Source organism: Hesperophylax consimilis, chromosome 20, assembly GCF_061612785.1.
Source record: "Hesperophylax consimilis isolate HC1 chromosome 20, BYU_Hcon_1.0, whole genome shotgun sequence".
NCBI classification, from domain to species: domain Eukaryota; kingdom Metazoa; phylum Arthropoda; class Insecta; order Trichoptera; family Limnephilidae; genus Hesperophylax; species Hesperophylax consimilis.
In genome coordinates, this window is record NC_142855.1 from 6,402,824 (window position 1) to 6,422,958 (window position 20,135).

Consider the following 20,135-nt stretch of genomic DNA (forward strand, 5'->3'; position numbering starts at 1 on the left):
TGAGCACGATTTAGGTTCCAGTAGTTTGATACATGCTGCAATTTCTTTAATCTCAATATGTATCTGAGATAGTTGTAAATTTATATCGGACTCAAAGTTTGGAATGTCTTCATCAGGGATATCTGTTTCATATACATCCTTAAAAAAATCTGCAAACAAATTGACAATATCTTTGATTTTACAGGAAGTTTTCAGTTTATAGTGCATAGTTTCAGGTATGCCAAGGTTGTTGTTATTTTGAGCTTTACAATAGTTGAAAAAATGTTTTACATTGTTACCAATCGAAAATTCCACATTCTTAATGTAATTATTATAACAAATGTTTGATAATTTATTACAATCTTTTCGCAGCTTGCTGAAAATTATAAAATCAGAAAGATTTGTTGTTTCTTTGTAAATTTTATGCGCTTTTTTCTTCTCAATTACTATGTTAATGAGGTCCTTGCTAAACCAGCGAGGGAAATTTGAAGATAGTTTATAACTAATTGGGACAAAGTTTTCTATGGTTTTATATAGATGATCGTAAAAGGCTTTAATATTCTCATCGAGATTACCTCCTTCTAGTATAGACCAGTCAGTGTTATATAGATAATCGCGTATTGCAACATAATTGGCTTTATTAAAGTTAGGATATTGTGTCTGGTTTTTAATTTGGCATTTTATAGGGTTACATAATACAGTAATATCTAAAGGTGGGTGATGAGAATCAGGGGGAAGAACTGAATCGAGTGACTTTTCAACCGCAGTTGACAAGTCGGTACAAAGAACAAGATCTAGTAATCTATTATTGTCATTTTTTACATTGTTTAATTGAACTAGGTTAAGGAAATCACATAATTCAACTATTTCTTTTTCTGTGTCAGTTAAGCTAGAGTTTTGAGATAATGTAGAATTGTCGCGGGTACCCCAGTTGATTTTTGGTAAATTGTAATCACCGATGATAGTGATTTTACTATTTGGAAATTTAAACGACAGTTGTTCAATATCCTCGAAATGACTTTTGTATACACTTATATCTGATGATGGCGGAATATAAACACTGCCTATGATATTTTTTTGATTTTTGCCGTTTAGTAAAATGTAAACTTGCTCCACATTAGAATTTTTGGTTTTCAGAAGTTTTGAAGGATGTATTTTGTTGACAGCTATCATGACGCCACCGCCTCTAGATTTAGCGCTGGTTTGTTGACTTCTGTCAGACCGGTAAATATGATGGTGGGGTAGACCAAGCTCAGCAGAGTTGATGGATGGTTCCAGCCAGGTTTCCGTAAGAATGAGGATGTCATGTGGCAGTGTTGGGGCATGTATTTTAAAGTCCTTAAGTTTAGTTTTCATGCCTCTGACATTTTGGTAATAGCACTTCAGTTTGTTTACATTGTGTCGTTTTTTGGAAGGGTTGTAACAATAGTTGGTTTGGAGTTTATGTACTTTATGGTAAGGTTTGGTTCGCCATTCTCTTGACGGAACAATAACTGCTTTCTAAGCTCCACCAATTGATTCCTTTGGAGGATGGTTAAGTCATTACTTGCTTTGATTCCGTCTTTAAATTTGGTGCTATTACGTAGGAGAGTTCTCGGTGCGATATTGTTTGTAAATTCCAATTTAATTGGACGATTTTTGTTGGCAATTTTCTTGGCACCCAGTCGGAATACTTTGACGTTGATTAGATCTAATGACGGGTCGATAGCTTTTATAGCCGAAGAAACTTTGTCTCTATCTTCCGTAATGATGACTGCCTTTTCATCAGACAAGCTCTCGGGAACGTTATATAATATGACGTTGTTAGGTCTGATGGCCCTATCTTCCATTTCGGTGACAATATCACCCATATTAATGTCAATCGGGTTGATCCTGCTGAGTTGCGTATTATTTTTCATTGAATTTAATTCTCCTTGCATTACTCCAAAATCGACTACCAATTCTGCAATCGTAGCCATAAGTTCGGTTGTTTTTGGTATTATTTTTACGATATTTTCCTTAGAGAATTTATTGCTAGGCTCATGAACGATTGAGATCAATCCACTGATTATCGCATTTACTTTGGTAATGTAATTGTAATTGTAACAATACTAAGTGTCACAGTCAACACGTAAATTTTTGCTCCACACAAATTAATAATTATATTAAAATTAAGAGCTTAAAGTAGTGTTTTTCACCCACGAGTACTTTACCATAATCAAAAATTAACATTGTGTACCAACAGTTGCAGCTGCCTAACCGGTAATTCTTTATTATTAATTAAAATTTCAACTGTCACTGGATTCCATTAGACACACACATACAAAGCCGATTAGAAGGAAGAATACTAATACAATCAAAGTTTCGAAGAGTACAAGTGAAACGCCCACCCACTTCTCGCCATAGACAACGCATGAACAGGGTTGTCACTGCATCTTATATAAATTATTAATATACAAAATCCAATTGCAAGATGAGTACCACTGATGCACTATCATATATCAACAAGGCTAAGGAGGAAATTAGTGCTTTATATAGTAATATTACTGATCCGGCACTTAAACTAACTAAAGATCAGATGACTAAATTACTAAACAAACTTTCCAACCTCTCTGGCACCATGCTGGATGTTGGTGTTAAAGTTGGAATTCTCGAGGGACAGGTTAAGTCATATGAACATATGGTCTCCTCAAAATTGATAGAATCAACCTCACAACATGAATCTTCATATTTACCAAATTTAACAATGTGCGAAGCTGCTGACGAGCTCGAGGAGAGGAAAAAACGTTCGAAAAACATTATTATTTTCAACTTTCCTGAAAGCTTGGCCTGCTCTCAAATTGACAAAATTACAGATGACACGACAAAAATATCAAATACACTAACGGCCATAAACTCAACCATCACCAAGGCCAACATCACAACCTTTCGTCTGGGGATAAAAAAAACGGACAAACCCAGACCTCTAAAAGTGATGCTTGACAATCCCACCCAAGCCATTGATATTTTGCGAAAAAAAAATAGCATAACAGAGTACCCTGGCATTAAAATTTATTCCGACCAAACTCCAGCCCAAAGAAATTATCTCGCCAATTTACGATTAACCCTAGACCAAAGAACCCGAGACGGTGAAATAGGTCTCACAATCAAATATAAGAACAATAAACCTGTTATTGTAAATACAAAAAACTCCCCACGAAACTAACATTTTACTACCAAAATGTTAGAGGTTTGCGTACCAAGCTCAACACCCTAAGGTGTAATATTCCAACGATAAATAACGATGTGTACTGCCTAACAGAAACCTGGCTTCATGAAAATATATCTTCCCCTGAATTAGGCTTCACCAACTACGATGTTTACCGGCTGGATCGTGAAAATATTATTGGCGGCGGGGTTTTAATATCGATCAGAAAGATGTTCCATTCAAAACTATTAAAACTAAAAAATAAAAACATTGAACAAATAGCTATATTAGTGAAACTCAAAGCAACAAAAATAATAATTGTGTGTGTGTATATCCCCCCCCAAGTTAGTGCTGATGTGTATTGTAAACATTGTGATGAAATTGAATCTTTGAAATTGAAATATCCTGATGCAAAATTAATAATTTTTGGGGATTTTAATCTCCCAAATGTAAACTGGGTACAACCCACCGAGTCTTCAAATCCCATTTCTGCTAAAGCCCAATTAATCATTGATATCATCAACTTTCTCAACCTTAAACAATTAAATCATGTTAAAAATATAAATGACAGAATTCTTGACCTTGTCATATCAAACATAAATAATAGTAATGTCAGCGAATCGCGTGAATCAATAGTATCCATTGACTCTCATCATCCCCCTTTACAAGCGACCATTTATTTGGCACCCATTGAACTCCTTAGTCCCCAACCTCCCGTTCACGAACTAAACTACAAGAAAGCCGATTATAATCAAGTGCGGTTATATCTTTCTTCGCTCAATTGGTCCCGCATTTTTATGTCTACAAACGTAGAAGAAGCAACAAATGTGTTCAATTCAAACCTTTATGATACTATTGAAAATTGCATACCAACTTCTATTGTAAAACGTAACGACTGTTACCCAAAATGGGTTAGTACTGAACTAAAAAAACTCATTCAATGTAAAAAAATTGCCCACATTAACTTTAAATCCGATAACTCCACTGACTGCTATAAAATTTTTTCTGTTTTACGAAATAAATGTAAAAGTCTATCTAAAAAATGCTATTCAGATTATATTACAGATGTAGAGCAGACTATCAAGTCAAATCCAAAACATTTTTGGAATTATGTGAATTCTCTTAAAGACAACAACGGCTGTCCTCGATCAATGTATTCAGGGCGAAAACGTGCCGACAGTGATCAAGAAATAGTTGACCTCTTTGCTGATCATTTCTCAAGTGTTTATGAACAGAAAAATGATAATGTAACTATACCTGAATTTAAATACACCAATGTAACTGACATATCAACATGCCACATTTCTCTGGATGATGTTAATACAAAGATCAGATCTCTAGATTGTAAGAAGGGGTCAGGTTCTGACAAAATTCCACCGGTATTCATAAAGGAATGCGCTCAGTTTATAGCAGCTCCACTTCAACACATATTCAATCTGTCACTTCAAACTGGAATATATCCTGATCCTTGGAAACTTAATCACTTGACACCTGTATTTAAATCAGGTGATAAAAATTGTGTTTTAAATTATAGACCAATTTGCATACTGTCTACCACCCCGAAAATGTTTGAAAGTATTGTCTTAGATAAAATTGCTGTTAAGTTTAGGCATATTATTACTCCAGAACAGCATGGTTTTGTGACCGGTCGGTCTACCACAACCAATCTTCTATTGTATGAACACTATATCTGTGAAGCTTTCACGTCTCGTGCACAAGTAGATTCAATATATACTGACTTTTCAAAAGCCTTTGATAAGTTAAATATTAATATCCTTCTCGCGAAACTGCAAGCCCTTGGTATACATGGATCATTCCTAAAATGGTTGAAAAGTTACCTCTGTAACCGCGAACTGATGGTAAAATTAAATAATAAAGTCTCATATAAATTTAAAGTAACATCTGGAGTTCCTCAAGGCTCTCATCTGGGCCCACTTCTCTTCGTATTGTTTATAAATGATTTATCTTTATGTTTCGAAAATGTCAAATTCATTCTATTTGCAGATGACCTAAAGCTTTTTAAGATTATAAAATGTTTAAATGATGCACTTATCCTTCAGCATAATATAGATAGACTTGCTAGCTGGTGTGAAATAAACAAATTATTCCTAAACGTAAAAAAGTGTTTCCACATGTGTTTTTACCGTTCACGGACTCCAATAACCATATCGTATTCAATTAACAATAATGAAATTGCATTAGTACCATTTATCAAAGACCTTGGTGTTATTTTTGACAGAAAACTTACCTTTGATCGTCACTGTGAAACAATTTCCAATAAGGCCATGCAAATTCTAGGTTTTGTAATGCGTAACACAAGGACTTTTCAAAACATTGAGTCAATTAAATTACTCTACTGCTCTCTTGTGAGATCGCACCTAGAATATGCATCTCCTGTATGGTCTCCGATTTATACCTGTAACTTACACCGCTTGGAGAAAGTACAAAGAAAATTTCTTCGATACGTTCAATTCAAATTGAGACAGCCTGTAATTGATATCTGCTATAATACATTAATGTCTGGTCTAAATCTACCACTTCTTTCTACCCGGCGAACTATTAATGACATTCTTATACTTTTTAAATTACTGAACAATCTCATAGACTGCCCTCAAATGTTAAGTGTTATAAATTTTCGTGTCCCTGTTAAATCAACTCGACTCCACCATCTTTTCCACAGTGACAATCATAGCACTAACTATTTGTATCATTCACCGTTGGCGCGTTTTCACCGCACTGCCAACACGTATACAGACCTTTTTGATATTTTCAAAACCTCACCGTCTTGCATCAAGGCAAAAATACTTGGTTATGAATGTAATTGATATGTTTGTGAAATGTTAAATGTCTGTTTGTACTGCATCTTACTGACTGTTGTGTTCTTCTTTATGTGTAACATATATATGGTGTTCTATACATATACATTCCACATATATACATATATGTGAAATGTATATGTATAGCATCAATAAAAACTGCTTGTGGATGTATTATTTTAATGAAAAATGCTATTTCTAATTGTCAAGTCTCTGACAGCCCTGAACTGTGTACTTATAATCCCATGTTTCACATTACTGTAAAAGCCTTTTATGGCGTTTAATAAATAAATAAATAAATAAATAAATAAATAATGTACTGCGAAGCTTTATCACTCAGAGCCATTGTTATTTTTTTTATTTTTTTTTTAAACAGTTGTGAACCCCTGGATTTTTGGTAGGGCGTGTAAGTACTACCGCTGGCGGCGCGGGCGGTGTAGGTGCGGGCGCGGGGGGCTTATAACAACTGTCACTTGATTACACTAATCCTTGTTTTATACACTTTTAATGCACTATATACTTTTCTGACAATTAGTAAACTTTAAGCCAGTGTTAATTTAATATAATTAGGTGAAACACTTTGAATTTAATACTTTTTATGACTGCTTTAGATGATTTTGTTAGGATAGAAATAATGCGTGTGCACTCTCCGTATTGTTGTTGTTGTTGTTGTTGTATGTGACTATATACGTTATTGCAGCATATTGTTTTATCCCATTGTAAACTTTTTAAGTACAACGTAAAAGCAGAAATCATTCAAAACAGTATTTTTTTTTGGTAAACTAATGTTTAAGACAAGATTTTTTATGCATAGCACAAAGGGTAACAAATATTTTATAAGCAATAATTATTAGCCTGAAACACTCATCCACATTGAAAAATCTTCTGATAAAAGATACATAACGCCAACGCAACAAATAAAATAAAATTGGTTGTTTTCAGGTGAAAAAATATAACTAGCAGTAATTGTTGAATGAAACACTAGTATATATTGAATTATTTCGCGGATAAGAGATAAGCCGCCATAGCTCAGTGGTCAGAGCTGTCGACCGAAAATTGAAAGGACACGTGTCCCGTTGGCGTCATGTATCTTTTATCAGGAGATTTTTCAATGTGGATGAGTGTTTCAGTTATATAATAATTATTGCTTATAAAATAATTGTTACCATTCAAAACAGTGTTTGTTATGCTTAGTTGTGTTGCTTTGAAAAATGAGTGTATATATTCTAGTTTCTAATAAAAACCCAGGAGCCTATCCTGTTAGAATAAAATACGTCATTTTTTTCTCTTTTCCCAATTCCCAATCAAACTTTTGTCAAATCCAGTCCTTTTTCTTTCACAATAACTTATTTTAATATATTTAACCATAATTAGAAAAGCCTTTTGTTACACATTCCGTGAGGCGGTTAATAATCCATTTATTTATTTACTAATCATTTACTCAATATTCAATTAGAAATATAGTATACATTTGATAAAAAGATTTTTAAACAAATATGTTCTTAATGTACGATAGAATGCATGTATTTTGAATTCCCACCGTGATCTGACTCTTACAAGATGGCTTCAAAGTCCTACAGCAATGGCCGCCAGGTTGGCTATCTAGTCCACTATGGGTGTTATATATCATTGAAATTAATATTAAATCGTAGATTTTGATTTAAATATTGTCACATCTATGGTGAAAATAGCCCGAAGATATCGATCTAGTGAGTTGTTTAATTATGGGCCCGGGGAAGTATAACTCCGCTTAAAAACGTCAACACAAACTGTAGCCATTTTGAAAATCTATTTTTGTGACGTCGGCGATGCTTTTTTTGTTTCTCGCTCACTTTACCATAAGACGCGTGTGCCAGAAAGAGAGAGTTCGCAAACCGTGTAATGCGTGTTCTCGCCGCTAGGTGGCCGACTCATGCTTCCCGCCATTTCACTTCCTCGAAAAAACTGTAAACAAAGTTTGACGGACGCCATTGTTTGTCATCATAACATTGTTAAACATTTTAAAATATCTGGTTGTGTGAAACAGTTGATTTATGTGTGAAAATGCCTACCGATAAAGTCCTTAAAACGTGTTGTGTGAAAGGATGTACGGACAGAGACTATTCGACACAAGTTTCCTACCATAACCTCTGAGAGTCCATTTCAACTCAATCTTCCCGGCATTCAAAAATATGTAGATTTACCAAGAGAACTTCAGACACATGGTGATTACCAAAATACGGGTTCGAATCTATTTTTAATCTCGTTTTAAGCGTTTCATCCATAACTAATCACTCAGGCAATTTTGGGAGATATTAGATACAGACAAATATTTTATTTTGGTTAATCTTAACCTCTCAATTTGCAATGTATTGGCTCAAGAGAACCGTCAAAATACAGATTCGGTGGAAAATATTTTCGAATTACGTTTTGTTTCAGATAAAATCGCTTTTTGAGTCTGAAGAATATTTCAGAAAATTGCCCAAGGAGTTTTTAACTTAACTTCACATGAGAATTGAATTTATTTTCGTTTTTAGATAGTATCCGTGTTCCACCAGGATCATACAGAACGTATTGTGATGCCCTCCACGATAATGACTACACCCTAAAAGGTATTCTATAATGCATCAGCCTATAATAATAACAATATGTTTTGTTGATTCGGTTAACCTTTTCGTCCCGGAGAGAAAAAAATCACATAAGATCCGAAGGGGGGTCACTAGAGACCCCAATTTGTTTTGCTTATTAAAGGATGTTAATGGCATAATATTGTGTAATTTGTTTTCGTAATAATTAGGGGGGAGTATATTCGAAGTGTTTCAGAAGTCATTATCAAAATATTTTCATAAATAAAGTCGTAGTTAATATTCTAATGAATTTAGATAATAATGCGCCTTTTTCCATACAAAACAGGGAAGGCGGGCCGATAACGAGCATAACTCCTCGATTCTGAATGTCGACTGGCGATTGGCGATTACAGCGTAGCTAGTTTGTTGCACAGGGTGGTCCGTAAATGATGGATCTATTTATAAATACATATTTTTAAGTTTTAAAAACCTACCACTACTAAACTAGGTACGGATGTTATTTCGAATATTATGGAATATTTAGATGTTAGTGAAGGTTATAATTCCTAATTTATGATATTATGTAGTATATTTACATTTAGGGTCAAATCGTAGTGTTTGCCTTACCATAAATAATGGGTTCGTTTGTATGTCGAGGGGTTCGAAATACAACGAATTTTTCGAATATAGTGAAAAAAAAGGTATTTTTAGAACTTAAACGTGGAGTAAATTATATTTTACTGTAACCTCAGATATTCCTGTTTTTGATTTTTCTATATAAAACACCACAACAGTCCCAACTGCTCCTATCCAATCCTCTGGAACCAGTGAGACTATGGCATTCCCAAATGGGGTATGTTGGAGTGGCGGCTCGGAACTTTTAGGTGTACTAGAGTTTTTTTTATTTTTTTTATAGTGAATACCTCACAAGAGTCCCAACTGCTCCCGTCTGGAGCCAGTGAGACTATGGCATCCCCAATTGGGGGATGTTGTGAGGTTGAAGGTAAGTGGGGAAGGGAAAGAGGAAGGTGGGGAAGTACCTGGCTATTCAGATCTAGTCACTAAACACGGCTAAAGCCATTTGGAGCAACGTTTCAATTCTGAATGGTGGTCTTACACCAGGGCTATACTGATAGTATCTTCCACTCTGGAACGTGCCGCAAATAGACTATATATTATTTTAATTAATTAATTGTGAAATAACACAAATCAATCAAATAAAATTTGAAAGAGTGATAATATTACAATTAATAGTAGACCCAAAAGTCACGAGCCGGTACTGGTATTTTGTAAGGCTAAAGGTAGTGGGGAGGGGAAGAAGATGGAGAAGAGGAAGTTGGGGAAATAGCTGGCTATTCAGTACTGGTCACCAAACAAGGTCAAAGTTATTTCAAGCAACAACCTAAATGAATTCTAGTCAGTAAATTGTGAAATATCACAAAGATTAAAATTTACTTGCGCACACCGGGATTTGAACCCGCGACCTCCGGTTTACTAGTCTAGAGCCTTACCCTTCGACAACGGATGCTGTAATATTTATGAAAGAAAAAAATATATAATATCAAGTTGCAGGGCGGTAGATGCTTTCAGTATCGCCCTAGTGAAAGACCACCATGTAGAATCCAAACGTTGCTTGAAATGACTTAAGCCTATATGGTAACTAGATGTGAATATGCATGTACTTCCACCTTTGTCTTACCCATATCCTCCCCCTCGCCATCCCCACTATCTTCAGCCTCACAAAATACCCCAATTGGGGATGCCATAGTTCCACTGGATAGGACTGTTGGGGCTCTTGTGCAGCTTTCACACAAATGAATTAAAACCATAGAATTTTATGATCTAATTTAAAACATTGGTAAATATGCCGTAAGAAACTGCAATAAATACATGCCGACTGATTACATAAATTCTAATATTAAAAGTACAGAATAAATATTTTACAATCCTGAAATAGATATTAATTTATAAACACCATTTCACAAGTAGGTGTGAATGAACTACTTACCAGTCTGAAGATGCCCATAGCAGGGCGAAACTAGTCCGGTTTTGCAGAGAATTATTTACCACGAAAATTAAGAGAATTAGCAACTGTAACCCAATATAAAATTTAACAGACGTTTGCGATAGACTTTTTAACCATATAGTACTCTGTTTTTATTCAAGTTCCTTCAAATTACTTAAAAATGTATACAAAATATGTGTCTCTTTCTGACCGATTTCTTTTCCATGTGAGAAACAGAGACAGATATAATTTTAATGTTGTCTCTAAACATGAAACATTTACCGGATGCAAGCTAGACAGGCCGATCTTTGTCCGGCAAGTGAACATTTTAGCATCGCAAAAGGAAATACCAGTAGTGCAGTGTACGCGACCGGGAGTTAGCCCTTTCCATAAAATGCAACTTTTACGGTCCAGTTCGTAGCTCGCTGGATCGTTCTCGGTGGTGAGCGGATAGTGGGGATGGGGACGGGGGAATTTTAGCCGATGCTACGAAGCTGAGGTGCGGGGCAGGGGACAGGAATTTTGCCGGAATTTTGTACAAATTATTTAATATCTAAGAAACTAGAAATAAAATATATATTTTTTAAATGCAGATCGATAACCAAATAGTTTTTTTAGGATTAACTAAATTACAGAGTATGTGGTGTAAAAAACAACTTAGATATAGCATAAAACTCTCGTTAGTGTAAGTGTGTTACCCCCGTCCGGTACGGGAGTGTTAATGTAATAATTATATTTATTTCGGAGCGTAATATCTCAACCAGCAGCTTACCCGTTGCTGCACAGGGGATGCTAGTAGAAAATGAAGGTACATATCTGTTTTATATTACTTAAAAGGGAATTGTTTTGTTCCTCTAATATGTCAATCTTTTCATCAATTTCTTCAATAACTATGATATATTTTTTTTACAGAAATGAGTGCAGGACCCTGTCATGTCTTCTCTGCAACCAGCAGCGTTGCTCTTGTTGCACAGGGGATGGCAGAACATAGATGTAAAATATCTTGTATAGGTGACCCATATGATCCCATAAATTCATCAATCCTAGCAAGCGAGTACCGTCCCACAGAAAGGTTTTGCTAAAATTATCCCACTAAGAAATTTGCTATCAACGCTCTTGAAATTCATTATGTCGTCGAGTATGTACTAAATCATAATTGCGAAAATTTATATCTTGTGCCCGTTAAAAGAAACCATTGCCAAATGTATATGTTTTGATTGGCTTAATTGTAACGAACATTAAAAAAAAGATTCAATTCATTATCAAAATTACTGTATAATTTATAATCAATGCATGGTGTACCAATGTCAATAGAAAATTAATTGGCAAGGATACACGACCATACAATGGACCTGACTCCATGAAGAAAATGGCAGTACTGTGACATTTAAAATATGCTAAATATAGGAAGAACTGGTTGTCATAACTAATTTCTTTATAAGTTAAAACCAATTGGGACCACAATTTTTTCCTATAAGCGTCTTTTAACTATCGTAGTACTGCCATGCTCCTCATCAAATCAGGTCCATTGTATGGTTGTGGTGTATCCTTGCCAATTCATTTTCTATTGACATCTCTACATGAGTAGTTGAATAATAACAAAAAATAAATATATAAGTCAAATATTGTAATGTTAAGCCAAATATTCTCTGATGCGGCGTTTACATTATTCAGTTTGGCCGTATTAGTCTGCAGCCCATTTTCAGTCACCACTAGTGTTAATAAAAAAAATGTCAAATTAGTTTATTTTATATGTCTAGTACATATAGTTCTACTTTTTTATTACATACTTTACACCGTAATGAATATTCTCTCAATACCTTCTTTAAATTTATTTCGTGTGTAAATACTCTTGTATTTGGTGTTTTTATTTGTTATTTTTATACCCTATTTATTTATCAGGTGCCAATATGTATTGTGAAAACAATAACATATTGTTAAATTTACTTTTCTGTTTACACTGTTACATTCTTTATGTTGTCTACTATTCCTAAGTAAAAAATATCTAAAAGGCATATAAAGTTTTTAAAACTAAAAAGTATCACAAAAGTATATAATTACAATTTATATATGAAAATAAATATTTAATTAATAAGATAAGTAAGAGGGAAACAAAAAAAATAATAATGTAATTACACGCTTATACAGCTAAAACAGTAGGTTAAATCATTGACTGCCTTATTAACTTATTTATTTTTTTCAATAGCGTTGGATGTTGAAAGAAAATATTTATCATTTCCAACAGCTAGTTTTATATTGATACAGTAATTTCTTCTAAATTCACCTTCTAAATGTGTTTTGTACTTATATTATTGTATTTCATGTTTATATTTAAAAAAAAAATATTGTACATATAATTACGAGTTTTTTTTCAGCTTCCTTCTGATAAAACGCTGTCCTGAGAAGATAAGCTGTAAAGGAAGATACTTTAAAGGTCATTTCTTTCTTAGGACAGGGCTTTGTCAGATGGGACCTTGTGGTCTTGGGTGACATTTTACTTATGTTTTAGGCTAATGAATTTGGTTTTCGGTTGGTTCGGAAGAAGAATTATATTGTGTATGGTTGCGCCTTTTTTTTAAATTTCCTCTATCCTTTGTCGATGGTGTGGTGTGACGTCAGCGATGCGGATGAATACAAATTTGTCAGATCTAAGGTTAAAACTTGACCAAACAAACGTATGGAAAGAGGGCGGAGTTATCAATCTATAGATAGTTGATTTATGTATGGGCCTATCTGTCAAATGAATAAGACGCTTTACTGCTTGATGTGTTGTAAATATCAAATGTGCAATTCCTTGTGATCATTTAACAGCTAACTGTGAGTAAGAAGATAATGTGAGTACCCATTTACTTTAAATATTACTGGATTATTCCGAGAATTATGCAATCGATTGTTTTCCATATTTTGTGTTCAAATTAATTGAGGTTATGTGCGTCTTCACGCATTGTGCTTTACATACCATTTAGTTTGGTTGGGAAGTTGTATCAATCTGGATGAGTTTAACCTCAACTTGAACCATGTGGAGATGCGTTGTATGTGATCTGTGGCGTGGCTATTAAGTAGAACGGTTAGAACATCCAATCACACAATCGTTCAACCATTTCGATTATCTGTATCGTGGTTGAATCAACCTTTCTCAGTCGGCCTAGGGAGCCGTCATACATAATTGTTTGTGAGCGTACATTTAACTGATAAAATAAAATAAAAATGTCAGGCACGACTAAAGGACGTGATGTTTTGATGGATTTTTTGACATTATATGTTTAATGATTTGACTAGCTTTGAGTATTCTACAAGAAAGAAGTCCTTTGATAGAGATGCTAAGAACGAAGTTCTTGTTATCTTTTTGGAACAGTTCAATGTATATAAAAGGATGAAGCGAATGAAACCGCAAAAATATATATTTTTTTATTATTTGAGTAGCAGCTTTTTGTGCCGAGGTTCGTTTTTTTTCCTTTCATACTTAAAGTTAACGAAGCTTCAAGAGCACACAATTTGTTTTTTTAATATAGCGGGAGTCATGTTGTTTATGTTCTCCAGAGTAAAAAACTGACGAAATGGACTTATAATCTTAGCTATAACAACAAACTACCAGTAACATGTCTTTCCAATATTTTAAGCTTATATGGGATGCATGGAATTGTGCTGAGTTCCAGTGGCAGAGTTTGTAGGAGTAGGTAGGTAGTGGGAAGATAGTGGTCTTTGTCAATAGGGAACTACCTAAGTATTGGTTTTCTATTTGTGTTGATTTGATTTTATTTATTTATTTATTGGATGATTTTTATAGCGCCGCTTTTGCGAAATATCACCTCAGGGGCGCTGTACAGTTAATGCTGATATTACAAAAAAAAATAATATAAATATTACAAATTGAAATTAAGTTAAATAAAATGAAGTACAGAAACAGGTGACACGGAGATGGAGAGTCTGCTGCAAAAATCCTAGGTGGTGAGGAAACTGGACCGGCTGCTGCAGCGAGAGAGTCCACCGCGTCCACCAACAGTGCCAGCACGAGGTTCGTCATCCTTCCAGGTATGTGTCTGCTGCTAATAGAGCGCTGACACAATGTCCTCTCATGGATTCCAGACCTTGGCAGCACCGCTGTGACATTCGACGAAGGTAGAGGATGGAGACTCTGCAGCAAGAATCCCAGGTGGTGAGGAAACTGGACCAGCTACTGCAGCGAAAGAGTGCACCGCGCCACCAACAGTGCCAGCACGAGGTTCGTCATCCGTCCAGGTATGTGTCTGCTGCTAATTAAGCGCTGACACAGTATCCTCACATAGATAACAAACCTTGTGACGCTCGGAAGGTCCATCTCCTTGTACACTTGTTTCTGGTGATTATGTTAGTGGTGCATTGTTCCGAAATAAAAGGCGGCGGACGGAATAATAAATCACCTTGGGCACTTGTTAGGGCTTTCACTGTTTCCAAGAATAACATTGAAAACATCTGGCGTACAACAGTTACCGATTCTCGTCCCAAGTTCAACTTCAACTTCAGCGAATTTAGAATGTTTTTAGCACAATTTTCGATTATTGTTGGTGATTGTTGTTGAATATGTTATGGCCATAAATTTTTCACAATTAAGTTTTTAAATGTAAGATTCTTCGAATGCGTGATCAGTGGGTTCAAGCTCCCTTATTATAAGGGTCGTTGTGGACTCGCTAATAAATGTTTATTAATCAACCCATTACCATCACATAACAGCAGTGCCATGGACCTCCCCAAGCCAGAGAATTTTTCCATCAAGAAGGAACCAGGGTCCCAGGAAGAAGGCGCAGGTGAAATGCCGTATATGGATATAGACATCCACCTTCCGGATGTAAAGAAGGAATGTTTGCAGTATGCTGAGAGTGTTCAGCCAACTAGTAAGTTGCATTAAGTATATTACCACAAAGGAGTTTCAGACGACGCAGTCAGGACAGTTGTTGGTTTTCTCCTTCCCCTCTTGTCGTCCATCAGTACTTTTGATTTTATCTTTGTAATATTGCTTTGCAGGAAACCGTCGATCTAAGAAAATGTGAACATACAATGCCCGCAGAGAATTCCTTGTTCCTCAATCTGATGCCTCGCCATATTTTATCGTAAATAAAATAAAATAAAGTATCTCTTCTAAACGTTTTCTGTTCCTAAGAAAAAAAGAATAATTTGAGATAATAAAATATTTGTAACGTGTATTTTAAATTAAACTTGTATCCTGACCTATGAAGGGGATTTCGGAATTCATTATTTGGTTGGCATTAAGAAACTTAACCTTCTCAAGAATAGAACACAATCGCTGAAAAAAGCTGCCATCGTGTTTAAAAGTAAAAAAAAATAAAAAATTTCTTTTCATATTTCCCTTTCCTTCGTAATTTCTCAATAGTATCTTTAATGCGATATGTAATAAGTACCGTCATTTTATTTTGAATCGTATTCGTTTTTCTCCAGCATTTTCTCGGAAAGTGTGTTTCAAAGCATAAAGTTCTTGTAAAAACTAATATGTTTATTGTTGTTTTAAAAAAAAGTTTTCCTTACGTGTGAATGACTCGGTGATGGCATTATTAATTTTGTTTAAATGACAAATAATTTAGATTATTTTTTTTAACATGTATTTAATGGAAATTTGTACCCGCAAATCGCAGGCCGACACTCTTGTCACAGTACGTCTTGACATATCATTGTGTTGATGTTTTTTTATTCCAGGTAGCATTAATGTGGAGACTGTTCCGATCCAGGCAGGACACAGAGAAGAAGACGGAGGTGGGATTCCTTATACGGAAATAGACATAGACCTGCTGGATGTTAAAAAGGAATGCTTGGAGCACTCTGAAAGTATTAACCAGACTGCAGGTAAAATCAGTTTGATTTGTCTGAACCCGTATTAATATTATTTTGTTTTCATTTAAAATAATACAAACTTATTGGGCTTTATCCACTATCTTTTTCAGACTTGACATTGGCCCTGAAGACGCATCCTGGAGAAAAACCTTATTCATGTTCCTTCTGCAACTATTCTTCTTCTCTAAAGGGAAATTTAAAATGTCACTTGCTTACCCACACTGGAGAAAAACCTTATTCATGTTCGTTATGCAGCTATTCATGTTCTATTAAGGGAATATTAAAACGTCACATGTTTACCCATACTGGAGAGAAACCAAATTCATGTTCCTTATGCAGTTATTCATGTTCTATAAAGGCAAATTTGAAAAATCACCTTCTTACCCATACTGGAGAAAAACCACATTCATGTTCCTTGTGCAGCTATTCAAGTTCTGAAAAGGGAAATTTAAATCGTCACATGCTTATCCATACTGGAGAAAAACCTCATTCATGTTCCTTCTGCAACTATTCAAGTTCTGAAAAGGGAAAATTAAACCGTCACATGCTTACCCATACTAGAGAAAAACCACATTCATGTTCCTTGTGCAGCTATTTATGTTCTGAAAAGGGAAATTTAAATCGTCACATGCTTATCCATACTGGAGAAAAACCTTATTCATGTTCCTTCTGCAACTATTTAAGTTCTGATAAGGGAACATTCAACCGTCACATGCTTACCCATACAAGAGAAAAACCTTACTCATGTTCCTTCTGCAGCTATTCATGTTCTGTTAAGCGAAATTTTAAACATCACATTCTTACCCATACTGAAAAAAAAAACTTATAAATGTGCATTCTGTACCTATTCCTCCGCTCTTAAGGGGCATTTTATTCGTCATATGCGTACCCATACTGGAAATAAACCTTTTAAGCAATAAGATAAAACCCATAGCAATTTATTTGCCAGCATAATTCTAAGAATATAAATAATATTTGTCACATTAATTTCTACCATTGTAAAATTAATACTAACAATAGCATACAATAACTTGTACGTACATTCATTGTGCATCTAAGAATTGTAGCTGTTAATTATGGAAACCCATTTTTGTACCCAACCTTAGAATTTTCTTTGAATTATGTATTTAAACAACTTATAATAATCTGATTTGACTTTCGTGTGTGTCTACGTTGATTTAAAAAATTAACTTGTTGTCCAACAAGTATTTGTGAATTGTATCGATATACACTTTGTTATAGAAAATATATGTTGAGAAAAAGTGGTGTTACATTTTTGTGTTTGAATTATATGCTTTTGACGAGTATGATTATCAGTTAAAAAGCTGTGATTATGTTTTCTTTTATTATTTTAATACTTACATTTTTTTCGAAGATCATTAAATTCGAAACTTTAAACTCTTTATTTACAATACATCAAAAATTGGGTGTATTGTTAATCTCTTGACTTTTTATAATAAAACTTTGCACAATGTCATCAGGCAGTAGATTTTTTTTGTATGCAGCTCCCCAGCTGACTCTACAGCGTATTGGAGATTTGATTGTACTATAGCTTAGTAGATTGACGTTAGATGTTCCAATAAGAGATGTGTCAAACTTTCAAAAATAAATCAACTAATTTTGTTATTTTTTATGGTAAGGTTTATTCGATCTTCCCACTTTACGTTTGAGTCTAAAATTATTCCTAAGTATTTAATTTTATTGGAAGTTTTCAATGAGTAACAGTTTATTGTGCAGTTAGTTTTGTTATGTTCTCTAACCCGCCCGCGTCTATAATGTAACGATGGTCTATATTGCTCTTGAAATCTTCCATATCTCCGTAAATACATTTGAAAATAAATCAGTATTTTTGGTATTCCTAAAACACATTTTTAAAGCCAATAATTTTTTTTTAAATTGTGGCTATTCTCGGTAAAATAATAAAAAAAATATGTTTTTATACATCAACCCAGTTCGACAATAAATGCAACAGATAATTTAAAATTTCTTTGGTATAGACAGAGAAAACACCTGGAGAAGAGCCGCCTTTCATGTTTTCTATTATATGTTGTATTTCGGAGTGAGTAGTTTTTAAAAAAACGAATAGTGTATTTTGGTTTTGTGTATTACTGGTTGCGGGTTTAGGCAAGTGTAGAGGCTTTTTCAGCGAGGTTATTTTCTACTTTAGAGAAATAATAATTAAAAATGTTTGCTGTTTGTTTAGGGTCTCTGGATACATCTATAATATTATGTTCGTGTTTAATTTATTTAATAGTATTATTTTTTTCTTGTTTTCGATTGCATAATTTACCGTTTTTCAAATATCTTTCAGAATGTTTTCGGAAGTAGAAATAATTTTTATAAAGAAGTCGTTTTTACTTTTTTTAATGAAACTCGTTAATTTAGTTCTATATTTTCTTAGAAAGTTCTTGACTTTTTCATCATATGAATATTTTTTATATAATTTTTCTTTTTCTCTAATTGATTTTATAAGACCGCAAGTGATGATCCAAGGTTGTAGACGTCTGAATTTGGAAATTGTGTATAATGATACCTCTGTTGTTAAGTTTTTTATTAAACATATTGGAAAATTTTTCAGCATTGTTGGAATGTTATATTGTATAGGAAGTTTCTGCTTTGATTTTTCATCTAATATCGAAAAACTGTTTTTTGTTTGGTAATTGGAACATTTCTTTCCGTTTTCATTTTATTATTATAAAAATATAAATAATTATGGTGGTCATTAATATTTGTTTGCCAAACTATTGTTTTAGTTTTATAAAAGTTTTGTAATTTTACATTTTCCCAAAGATGATATAAGCAGGAAAATTTTTGCCCGTAAATTTCTCTAGTATTTTTGTTTGTTACTCCTACTAACATCATTAAAAGCGGAATATGTTGTTTATGGGCATTTTTGACTAACTTTTATATTTGATTTATATGTTTTCACTGAGCAGCGTCCTCGATCGTGACTTCCAGAAGCCTCCAGTCAGGTTGTAAGGCTGATCGGCTTGTTTGCTTCCTTCGTTATCACGCCAAGGATTGGTTTGCCGTTTTGAGAGAGATTGAGGTGTTGAGAGGTTCTCTTTCTAAGTAAAACACTTGTGCTTTGGCTTGATATGGTTACTACTTAGTTTATTCAAGGAATAATTCACAAACAAGTGGGTAGACTTAAAACTCAGAAAGAGAAGCGAGAGTTGATTGATAATGAACATAGACTGAATGATAATGTAGAATTGAATCCTAATTTGGAATCACCACCCTATTTTTAAACAAAACAAAATTTGACGTGACCTCAGACACAAGATATTATAGACGCGAAATTCATGACAATATTACACTATGACGTGCCATAGACAAACATATTTAATATAAAAGGTGGCATAGACAGTAAAAAATAATGTGAAAGGCTCTACACACCAAGATTATAACATGAGAAAGTGAGAGAGCTTAGGCTTGACTGAATTTAAATATAAAACAGGACAATCACAAGATACGACACGCAACATTCACCAATCCCAGATTTCTAGAAATCGGGATTTCTTTCAGTTCAGAAATTCTGGGACTAATTACGATAACATGAACTCATCAACTAAGCGTGCTAAGGTAAGTTTTTAGATTCTCACGGCCAAAAGCATTTTTGTTGTTTGTTTTTGGGGTGTTATGCCGTGTTGCGCTAACTCATTCTTTAGCCGACGTTTCGGACAGCGTTGCAGTGTCCATCAACAGGACACATCCGGTAGATCCGAAGATGTGTAAATTTTGGTTGTCGAGTTTGTGCTTACTTATTTGTGGCCTGGGCCCGTCCAAGTGCGAAATGC

At 34.3% G+C, this 20,135-nt stretch overlaps 1 protein-coding gene across 1 annotated transcript in view; it reads left to right on the top strand.

Moving 5' to 3' along the window:
• LOC149413985 (uncharacterized) overlaps positions 1-20,135 on the top strand; it is a 45,450-nt gene that overhangs the window by 13,283 nt on the left and 12,032 nt on the right. Inside the window, exons 4-5 of the mRNA XM_089643957.1 lie at positions 16,201-16,232; positions 16,591-16,920. Coding sequence (XP_089500083.1) covers positions 16,201-16,232; positions 16,591-16,920 — 362 coding nt within the window. The remainder of the gene's footprint in view (positions 1-16,200; positions 16,233-16,590; positions 16,921-20,135) is intronic.